This window comes from Mustela nigripes, chromosome 6 (genome assembly GCF_022355385.1).
Source record: "Mustela nigripes isolate SB6536 chromosome 6, MUSNIG.SB6536, whole genome shotgun sequence".
Lineage (NCBI taxonomy): Eukaryota > Metazoa > Chordata > Mammalia > Carnivora > Mustelidae > Mustela > Mustela nigripes.
Genome location: NC_081562.1, coordinates 52,258,875 through 52,270,796, shown reverse-complemented (window position 1 = coordinate 52,270,796; position 11,922 = coordinate 52,258,875). Strand labels below are relative to the sequence as shown.

Below are 11,922 nucleotides of genomic sequence, written 5' to 3'. Positions count from 1 at the left end.
CACTACCAGGAATGCTGGGACCGCATTAGCACCCCCACCAAAGTATTGCTATGTTTACCAAAACAACCACCTATCTTTGTTCTGTCACATTGATTGCTCAGCTCTTTCTTCAACAAATACAATTCGAAAGTCCTTCTGTAAACATATTGACGCAGGTGGTTATTGTTTGCAACATCGTGATTGTTTCACTGAATTGTTCTAAATGATAGATCTAAAGCCAATCTCCCCCTGCTATCAGTCAGAATAGTGTTTTCATTTCATTTATTTATTTGTAAGAGAGAGGGAGAGTGAGAAAGCGAGCACAGGCAGGCAGAGGCAGAGGGAGAAGCAGGCTCCCTGCTGAGCAAGGACCCCCCCCCCCCCATGTGGGACTCGATCCCAGGACACCGGGATCATGACCTGAGCCGAAGGCAGCTGCTTCACCAACTGAGCCACCCAGGTGTCCCAGTGTTTTCATTTCAAATGATGCATTTGACAAAGTGCTTTTTATACATTGTTTTGTTTGTGTTCAAGGATAGGCATTCAGAGTTGCTACAAGTTCTGTAGCCTCATCTCCATTGTCCTTATAAATTACCCGTTCACTGCTGTTCTACACTGAAGTCCTGGCTACAGGAGGAGATTGCAAAAAAAAAAAAAAAAAAAAAATTGTGTCCATTCTATTGAAATGATTGTTGCAGTTTGTTTGAATGCCTTCAGCGTTCAGTAACAGATTAATCTATTGTGAAATATACATGTCATGGATTACTGCTCAGCAGTTGGGGGTGCCTGGGTGGTGGTTGCGGGTGGGGGGGGGGATCAATTATATCCCTAACTATATTAACCTGTAAGAATCTCTGAAACAAAAGAGGAAAAACAAGTGGTAGAAGAATATACTCCAATACTGCTTCTATAAAGTTTACATATTTAAGCAGCAATGCTTTACATTATCTTTGGTTCTAAACCTATGTAGTAAAATTACAGAATGGGAATGGGAAAGACATCAACTTCAGGATGGTGGTTTCTTTTTTTTCCCTTAGGATTTAAAAAAATGTATTTATTTGAGAGAGAATGAGAAGTGGAAAGGGGCAGAGAGACAGAGAGGGAAGCAGACTCCTTACTGAGCAGGAAGCCTGATTCTGGGCTAGATCCCAGGACCCTGGCTGGGATCATGACCTGAGCCGAAGGCAGATACTTAACCAACTAGGCATTAAAGAAGGGAGTAAATAAAGCAGTGATTGACAAACTTGCGCTTTAGTTCTCCCAACAGGGAAATGAGTGAATTCATACTTCCTGGTGCAATCCAAAGTATCCAACCAAGTCTAGAGTTTTGTATTTGAAGTCTGTGAATTTTGCATTTTACCCCAGGAGTCAATTTAAACCTTTGAATGTAATTCCAGGTTTAAAATTTTTCTAAGTGGGGACAAAATATCGACAATGACATATGAACAAAAAGTCATAACACTATTTCACTCTGAAAACTGTAAACAATATAAATCCCAATGATAAACACTCCCTTAAGTAATATATGTATCTAAATAATCATATATAATATAGCCACTAAATGAACTATGTAGATATTGGTGATTTGAAAAAAAATTCCTATGGTCACATTGAGTACAGAGAGATACAAAATTATATAAACAATGTGATCTCAGCTATAAAAATCATATATGACAACAATAAAAGACTAGAAAGAAATTTAAGTATCAGGTACTATTTTAATATTATTATTCATATTATTTTATACTGTCTCAAAATAAGTTTTTAAAGATTTATTTACTTATTTATTTAAGAAAGTGTGTGTGAATGGGGAAGCATTTATTTGAGAGAGAGGGAGAGAGAATCCTCAAGTAGACTCCCCATTTAGCGTGGAGCCCGACCTGGGGCATGATCCCAGATACTGGGGATCATGATCTGAGCTGAAACCAAAAGTCTGCTACTTAGCCAACTGAACCACACAGGTGCCCATAACTTATTTATTTATTTTTTTAAAGATTTTATTTATTTATTTGACAGAGAGAGAGAGACAGTGAGAGAGGGAACAGAAGCAGGGGAGTGGGAGAGGGAGAAGCAGGTTTCCCACCGAGCAGGGAGCCTGATGTGGGGCTCAATCCCAGGACCCTGAGATCATGACCTGAGATGAAGGCAGACACTTAACAACCGAGCCACTCTGGCACTCCAAAATAATTTATTTTTAAGTACCATTGTTAGCCTGTGAGATCTGCCAAAGAAAATTGATGACTTTAGGGAAATTTGATATTCACCTTCTCTATGAAGTATAAAAAATAAGGTCTACCTCAAGAAACAACCTGACATGATGTTTCTAAGTAACACACAGAATAATACCTGCCCGTAAGAGACCACCAATAAATATCAGTCTCCTTCTATCTAGAGTCTAATAGACTGTCAAGTGCATCATGACTGTTAGATCATTAGGGCTGATGTGTGCGTATGTGTGTGTGAGATTAGGGAGATGATTAATCGTGATGGATTTTCCAGGAAGGTAAGTCATAAATACAAATATACTGGTATTTCAGACCCAAGAAGTCATACAGCACGTGACTAGTTTTATTGGAAGATTTACTCTAAGAATACCCCTTCTATTTCTCACAGCCTACCCACATCCACATTCGTCAACCACCATGTCTTCATAATGTCGTAAAATGACATTGTCATCATTGTCCTGATAGAGCATGGAAATGGGGGACAGCTTGGTGGGGATACAGACAGCCTGGGGGACTGCTGGGTCAACTGCATGCATCAGGGCTTGCATGAAAGCATAATTGGAACTGTTGAGGGAGGTGGTCAGGGAGAAAGGACAGTCTCCATGGCAATAGTTGGCCATGAACCCTTTGGGAGCAATAATCCACTTGTGCCAGCCTAAGTCCCGGAAGTTGATGAACAGCTGGTGACGATGGCAGAGGTTCTTGCAAGAAGCTTTAGGGGCAGGGATGGCTTCCCTCCTTCTTCGGGATGAAGGGTGGCACTGCTCTGGGTTGAGACTCACCAGCAGCAGGGAAGCCTGAAAGGACTGTCTCAGTCTGGCACAGGTGTCCTGAAGCTGAAAATTCACCCCTGGGTCTCTGGTCCTCTTGACCAGTATCTCTAGCAACAAACCTAAATTCTTCCGGGGGTTGTTATTCCAAACCTTCGCCACGTCCAGCAGGTTGAAGTGCACAACTCCTTGAGGCCATGGGACTGACTGTAACACGAGCCTTTTCCCTGGTTTGGGGATGGACTGGCCCCCCACGTGAGGCTCCTGAACCAGGGACAGAGCCAACTCCAGTTCCGGTCCCAGCTTATAGTAAGTGTTGGGCCCCAAATCTAGGCCCAGCTGGGCCATCGTTAGCTGCTCCGTATCTTGAACAGCAGACAGGTTAAAGTAGAGCAGCTTCTGCAGGCAAGGGGAGGCTTGAGGAAGTTTCTCTGAGTAAAGAAAGAGACCTAGATGGGAACAGAGATGGTGAGAGTCACCAAAACAGATTTCACTTCATATGCACCTATATGATATAAATGCCAAATGCTATATGATATCTACATATGCAAAATCAGGGCGGAAAATTATCGGTCATACTCAAACCCTCCCATAGGGAAGATTTGTTTCTCCCCCTCTTCATTCAAGACCAGAGGCTCTTATCTTCACATCTGCAGGTCCCCAGGGTGTCCTGGATAGAATTTAGAAAGTCCATGAACTTGGATGAGAAAAAGAATTACATCTTTATCTTCTCAGAACTCTAAATGAGGTTTAGCATTTCTTTTAGCTATGAATATAGGCAACAAATCCCAATAATATTATCAGGGCCTATGACACTGTTACCAATAAAAATCATGGGTATGTTCATAGATTAAGTTTTTGCGAATGTCTTAAAATCACATTAATGCTCACACTGCTTTGAATTTATCATAAATACAGTCCCCTCCCTGGATATTATTATGTATTGTTTTAATAAATGTATCAGTTTATGTTTCTGTACACACATTTGGTTTAAAATATTTTCATAAAAGTATTTGAAAATTTAATTGATTTTCTTGGAATTTTTTAAAAGATTATTTATTTAGTTGAGAGAGAAAGAGAACCTGAGCAGAGGGAGGGGTGAAGGGAGCAGCAGAGGGAGGGGCAAGGGAGAAGCAGACTCCCACTTGAGCAGGAGCCCAATGCAGCCCTTGATCTCAGGACCCTGGGATCATGACCTGAGTTGAAGGCAGACACTTAACCATCTGAGCCACCCAGGGACCTGATTTCCTTGGAAATCTTAAATATTTTATTTTAGGCAGGCTCCATCTCACCACTCTGAGATCATTACCTGAGAGGAAATCAAGAGTCAGATGCTCAACCGAACGAACAATCCAGGCGCCCCAACCCTAAGTAAGGATTTTCTAAGGCCATTCAGCTCTATGAAGAAATTACACCAGAAACCCAAACATTCCAGCAGTGCCTGGCTGGCTCAGTCAGTAACACGCACATTGGATCCATGGAGATTACATTAAAAAACACAAAAGAGGAAGAACCCCGCCCCCCTCAAGAAACCCTAATATTCTACCATTCCCCCTTCATTCTCAAGTCTCTTCATTCTCAAGTCTCATTTTTAAAAACAATAAAATAAAGAAGCATTTGAAATGACACAGTCCTCTTCAAGCCTACCTTATCATCTTTCTCTTTCTTTTCATTGACTATCTTTTGGAAAGGTAGGTCTATATTTGCTGTCTCTAGCTCTTCATATTCTTCTGTTATTTTCCAACTCTCTACCCCTCACTACTCCACAGAAACATCTTTCTTACAGGCTGGCTAGCTGTCAAGGGCAGAGATATCTTCACAGTAGTTACCGTCTCCACTTCCTGAAAAGCTGACCTCTCCTGTTCAAGGCTAGAATTCTAACCTATCAGTCTTCCTTCCTCCTCCTAGCACTAAATCAGATTCCTTAAGCATAAAAGAAAATCAAAAAGCCAGAATGGAAAGGATGGAAAGATTTGAGAGCATGAAGATAAAAGAACTTCTATATTCAAAATGATGTCATTAACAAAATTAAAACCACAAAGAACAATGAAGGAAACTGATAAGTTTCCTTCGATGCATGCGTTTAAATTCATAATTAGAACTTTTACCAAAAAAAATTTTTTACGAAAAAAAATTTTTTTACAAAAAAAAAGAAAAGAAAAAGAAAGAGCTTTTACAAATGACCAAGAGGACTGGTAAATCATTAAGGAAAAGAAGACTCCTCAATAGAAAATGGCCAGCGTTTATAAACAGGCAATTGTTTGGAAGGAAAAAAGAAAAGAAAAGAGGAGAGGAGAGGAGGGGAGAAGGGAGAGGAGAGGAGAGGGGAGGAGAGAGGAGAGGAGACGGGGAGGGGGGAAGGAGGATAGGAGAGGGGAGGAAAAGGAAGAGAGGAGAGGAGAGGGGCGAGGGGAGAGGAGAGGAAGAAAGAAAGAAGGAGGGAAGAAAGGAACAAGGTAGGAATGAAAGAAAGGTTCATTATCCATTTAAAAATGCATTCCAGGGGTGCCTGGGTGGCTCAGTTGTTAAGTGTCTGCCTTCAGTTCAGGTCATGATCCCAGAACCTGGGCTGGAGCCCCACCATGGACTCCCTGCTCTGCAGGAAGCCCTCCACTCCCCATGCTTCTATTCCCTCTCTTCCTATCTCTCTCCGTGTCGAATAAATAAAATCATTAAAATAAATAAATAGGGGCACCTGGGTGGCTCAGTGGGTTAAGCCGCTGCCTTCGGCTCAGGTCATGATCTCAGGGTCCTGGGAACCAGTCCCGCATCGGGCTCTCTGCTCAGCAGGGAGCCTGCTTCTCTCTCTCTCTCTCTCTCTGCCTGCCTCTGTCTACTTGTGGTTTCTCTCTGTCAAATAAATAAATAAAATCTTTAAAAATAAACAAACAAACAAATAAAAAAATACATTCCACCTTATTAAAGTAATAAAAAGCAAAACAATGAGATCATGCTTTGCTACCAGAATAACAAAATTTAAAAGCTAAAAGAGTATTGTTACTCAATGGCCTTCCAGTGTAGCAGGGATAAGTAAGTACCTTTGTAATACCTTCACGGAATGAATGAAATACTGTAAGCAGTGAGAATGAGCTACAGTCACACACACTATGGATAAATCTCACAAATACAATGTTGAGTGAAAGAAGCCAGACAGAAAAAAGGATACATTTCACATTTCCATTTATGTGAAGTTCAGAAACAGGCAAAACTGGTAAGTAATGTTACAGGATAAAAGTTATTCTTCCAGAGGAATAGCGATTAACCAGAAGGGGGCATGAAGGTTCCTCTGAGGGTTGTTGCTCTGTTTTGTTTCTGGTTCTAGGCGCTGATTATTCTGTGAAAATTCACTGAGCTCTTCTCTAGGATTTGTGCACTTTTCTGTACGTATGCTATCATTCCACACGTTTCTTTAATATTTCTATAAGGGCTGCTTTCAAACTGTGGGAAAGTGAGAAATCTTTTTTTTGTTGCTAAAGATTTTATTTATTTATTTGGCAGACAGAGATCACAAGTAGGCAGAGAGGCAGGCAGAGAGGGGAAAGCAGGCTCCCTGCTGAGCAGAGAGCCCTATGCGGGGCTCAATCCAGGACCCTGAAATCATGACGCCAGCGGAAAGCAGAGGCTTTAACCCACTGAGCTACCCAGGTGCCCCAGAAAGTGAGAATTCTTATACATTCATGGTGGGGTATAAATTTCGGAAGACACTTATATATAAGAAGTATAAATGTGCCTTCTCTGATCTAAAAATCTCCTTCTAAGAATTTATCCTAGGGAAATAGAAAAAGCCTAACACACACACACAAAACAAAACAAAAATGGATGTAAAGCTGTATTGTTTATATTATGTTCATACCCATCAACAGAGCATCAGTTACGTAAATTACAGCATGTTTATACAATGGCATATTGTACAGCCATTAAAATGAGATAGCTGTGACTTTTAGTTCTGATTTATATGAGATATTCATAATACCTGAGTAACATATAGTATGACCCATTTATTAAAAATATAAGTTTCTATTATAAATATATGCAAAGAAGAAAAGTCTGAAAAAACATGCATATAAACTATTAATGATGGTTTTCTCTAGAGGAAGGTTAGGTAGGGAGGGGTGATGGTGAGACTATACCCTTTTCCTGTATTATTTGATAGGATTATGGTCACCACAAAAATCAAAGTTTTTTCCATGGGGAAGGAAGGGAAGAATCCTTAGCTGTTTTCAGACAAGCTTCCCATACCTTTTAACCTTCCACCAGGAATTTTCCCTGAACCCCCACTCCCAAGTCTTGAGTCTTTAACATACTAATACTTAGCATAAAGTATGGAAGTCTTAATGTTTGTCTCTCTCCCTTCTATAAACCTTTTTTTTCTTTTACCTTTTATAAACTCTTCAAGGGCAGACTTTATCTTTAATTTCTATATTCCCATGGCCATACCCAGTTCCCAGCACATAGCAGGTATCCAAGAAATGCTTCCCAGACAAATAAGTATTCAAATTTTATCTCCAGATACTGTAAAACTAACCAATCAGGGCCCTCGATTCCTCTTGTAATCCCCAAGCCTCCACCCACCCACCCCACCCACCCCACCCCCGCTTCTGGGAAGCTATATAGAAATGCAGATTACATCACCCATCTCTGGCTTGGAATAAGAATTGGGTGATAAAGTGAGGGGCAGGAACTGGACAGGAGAACCTCCGGTCTGTCTATCTATCTATCTACCTATCTATTTGGAGAATCCACTTTTAACAACTGACCTACGTAATTTAGGTGGATGGTATCAGTTTGACAAACTATTGAATGGCATTTATTCAGATCATCATATAATGGGTATGACAATGGCGTATACCACTGTTCTGTACTCACAAATCAGGAGCCATTTCCACCCAACTAAAATAGTGACGAGGTGTGGAGATGGGAACCTGATGTCTGGGGCCAACTAGACTCAATGTTCCCTTCCCCACTTGCCATATCAAAGGCACCACAGTGCATAAACCAACCATGGGCTGAAGAATGAAGCCTGGGCCATAATTTCACCTTTGCTGCTTTCACCTTAACTGTAACACAAAAGTGTTGATTCAGAAAAAAACCTATTTTGAATCCTACCTTTACTCACACGCTGGCTATATGGTCTTGAACGGCTCTGGAATAGTTTACAGGTTAATTTGCCATCTAAGACTGACTTTCCTTATTGTTAAAAAGCTAATAAGAATCCCTGCCTTTGGAATCTCGGGATGTGGTTGGATTAATGAGATAAGATATGTAAAACACCAGCACTGGGCCTTCTACAAACCCCTCGGTAATTGTTACCTTCCTCTTCTTCTCTTTCTTCAAGCCATCAACTGCTAGACTTTTCTCTAGAATGCACGCTCATTTCCTTACCTTGATCCAGGAGATGTCGGAGTATGTTCCCACGCGTACTGAGATCCTTTAGGTAGCATAAATCTCGGGAGCCCCCACTGGTTGCTGCTGCCTCTCCATCCCAGAAAATTCTCTTCAAGATAGAAGGCACAGGTTGGAACTTTTGGGGTGAGGGCACTTTGTCTAAGCCCAGCAATTGGAGAAAGACATGTTCTTGGAATTGGAAAGTCTGGCCCAAAGACACAGTTACCAGGACGCGGAGAGCCAAGATGGTCAGGCAAGGAATCATGGCCTCGGAGCGGAGACGCTGCTGGCCAGTGGGGCTAGAGAGAGCTCGATGGTCTGACTGCCCGGCAATTTAGGTGCTGCTAATTTATCTGATGGAGGATAATCAAGTGTGAATTGCTCTCTTCCCAGCTCCTCAAAGGTAATTGGATGGGAAAGGACAGAGAATTTTTTTCTCTTCTCTTGCTCTACTCTTCCCCCATAAAAGTTCACAAAACAAAGTTTATCAATGCATAGACTTAGCCACAAAAATCTGAGGTTTGTCTGCAATAGACAGAGTGGAAAGGAGACAGGCATTATTCATGGAACAAATGCTTATTAAGCATCTATTATGTGCAAGGCTCTGAGAAAGGTTCTAGAACAGTCATGAAAAATGCCAAGTCTTGTCACTGACAGTCTATTTAGACAAATACATAGGTATATTTCTATTAGACTGTATCCACAGCAATGTGAGAAGCCGAGCCAGGAAGAGAAAACTCCACCTGAGGAATGCGATCAACACTGTTTTCAGCTCAAAGAGGGACTGAATGTTATTCTATCTAACTTTGCCCTTCCTTTATATTTAAAGATTTATTTATTTAAGTAATCTCTACACCCAACCTAGGGCTTGAACTCACGACCGCTAAGACCAAGAGTTGCATGTTCTGCAACTGAGCCAGCCTGGTGCCCTTAACTTTGCCCTTCCTGATTAAAGTAAAAAATCAGACTGACTGGGTTCATTCTGATTCTACTACGTTTTAGTCATACGAAAACAGGCATGTCACTTAACCTTCTGAAGTTTTTGCTTTCTCAACTGAAAAGAAAAACTGACCTTTTAATTTGTTATAGGGATCTGATAAGAGGATGTATTTAAAGTGTTCTGTACAATGCCTGCCAAATGGTAAGCACAAAGTGTTCCCAGAGGAGAAAGCTTCAACGTTGAAATAAGTAGACATTTTTCAGTGAGACAATCCCCATTCAAGGCTGAAGGAACTAATGTGAAAAAGCCTGGAGGTTATTGAGAACTTTTTGGCAGCATATATCAATTTCTTTTTTTCAATTTTTCAATTTATTTTTTAAAAGATTTAATTTATTTATTTGACATAGAGAGAGTGAATGAGTGAGAGGAGGGACAGAGGGAGAAGCAGAATCCCCGTTGAGCAAGGAGTCAGATGCGGAACTCTATCCCAGGACCCTGGGATCATAACTTAAGCAGACACTTAACTGACTGAGCCACCCAGGCATCCCAGTGTATATCAATTTCTGGTTTTGCATTTTTGTGGTTTTACCAGACTCCTAGAAGATTTCCAAATGCAATAGGAGAATTAGCTGATTTCTTGCCAAACTAATTTTCGTGCTGTTTGAGAACAAGGCCTTTTTCATTTTACATTTTTTTATACCACCTATTTTTTTTTTTTAAATATACCACCTATTCTAAGACCTTGTTTCCCCTAAAGGAACAACAAAAGGTTGTACCTAATATATAATAGTTTCCCATCATTTACAGGATAAAGTCAAGACTCTTTAGCTTGTTTTTTTATTTTTTTTTTGAAAGATTTTATTTATTTATTTGAGAGAGCGCATGAGCAGCAGGGAGGGACAGAAAGAGAAGCAGTCTCCTTAGCTTACTGGGAGTCCAACACAGGGCTTGATCCCAGGACCGTGGGATCATGACCTGAACCAAAGGTAGATGTTTAACCGATTGACCCACCCAGGCATCCTGTTTCTTTGGTGTCTGAAGACTGTATTGGTCTGGCACCCATATTGTTGCAGGATTGCAGGCATCTTGTCTCCCGTAGTTGAAGATCGAATGGAAGAATGAATCTTGCGGACACAAAAGGGTAAAGTGAAGTGAACGTTTATTAAATGAGGGCGAGAACAGAAAGGAAAGAAAAGCTCTCTAGGGGGAGAGGGGTCCCGAATGGGTTGCCACTGAGGGCTTTTAGTGACAGTCTTTTACTGAGAACTGACTGGGAAGCTTGTGGCGTTGAGATTCTTGTGCTGTCTTGGTTTATCGCCTGTTCTCTTGTTGCGCTCTGTCTCAGCGTCTCCATCTGCCAGGAGTAGTTTCAGGGCCCAGCAAGGAGAGTCAGAGTTTCCTCTCTCTCCTGCCTATACCTTAACCCTTCCCCTATTCACGGGACAGGACTGTGGGCAGAAGGAGCTACAGTGGGATTGGGAGGAGTGACTGTGTAATTTTTAATTAGTGACGGTTAGGTATAGCACAAATCTCCAAGGAATCTGGAAGCGAGGCTTTCTGGACCTTGAGGAGTGACGGCTGCCAAGGCAAGGTTACTTTTCAGCATTAAGGCACTTAGGCAGCCACGCGTTCCTTGAGGAAGGTCACGGTCTGCACATTTCAGGTACCTGTCACTGGGCTGCAAGCTGTAAGGAGATTTTAAGTCACATTTTTTTTTTTTTTAAAGATTTTATTTATTTATTTGACAGAGAGAAATTACAAGTACACTGAGAGGCAGGCAGAGAGAGAGAGAAGGAAGCAGGCTTCCCTGCCGAGCAGAGAGCCCGATGTGGGACTCGATCCCAGGACCCTGAGATCATGACCTGAGCCGAAGGCAGCGGCTTAACCCACTGAGCCACCCAGGCGCCCCAAGTCACATTTTTTTTTTGCCTTCCTTTCCCACATCAAGAACACCAGCCTGACTCCTTGCCTTCCACCCGCCATCAGCAATGCTAATACCGTAATGATACGGACCTACATGTCATCCCCTGTGAGCTCACTTCATCTGAGAGCCTTGACACAAAGTTCAAAGTTCACTTCCACGGCAAAAACTTCTTGGCTCACCAACCTAGCTTGAAAGGTTTCTTCTTTCTCCCACGGAGCCTCGCGTGGCACCCATAACAGCACTTGCTACACTGCATTTCACTGTGTCTTTGGTCTCTATTGCTCCCAGACGATAAACTTCTGCAGAATCGGGATCATGTGTTTCCATCTAAGTGTCTCCACTGTGTATTTTCCTCTTCAGTATCTCTCCGTGGCCCAAGAAAGTGTCTGGCAGGTAGTAGACATCCAGTAGACACCCGTACAACAAATTAATGAACAAAACGGACTGGTGCTATTTCCAGAGGTCTCATTCTTCTCGAGAGCCAAGTTTCCTCCATTCCCATTTCTCCTGTCTCCCTCCTCCTGCTTGCCTCCTAAAAAGCTAAAAGGTAACACTATTAAATTCATCTATAATCTTCCACTGTTTTCAACAGTAAGTGTGGGTTGCATTTTGTTTTTCTTTATTCAACTTTTCTGACTTAGTGTCAGAATCAGGGGCGCCTGGGTGGCTCATTCAGTTAAGCAACTGCCTTCGGCTCAA

General features: G+C 41.7%; 1 protein-coding gene across 1 annotated transcript; it reads right to left on the bottom strand.

Annotated features, from left to right (window-relative positions):
* Window positions 1–2,593: 2,593 nt before the first annotated feature.
* GDF3 (growth differentiation factor 3) lies at window positions 2,594–8,624 on the bottom strand. The gene is made up of 2 exons (XM_059404464.1): window positions 8,357–8,624; window positions 2,594–3,423 (listed from the first exon to the last, which is right to left on the bottom strand). The coding sequence occupies exons 1-2, from the start codon at window positions 8,622–8,624 to the stop codon at window positions 2,594–2,596; spliced, it is 1,098 nt and encodes a 365-aa protein (XP_059260447.1).
* Window positions 8,625–11,922: the final 3,298 nt, after the last annotated feature.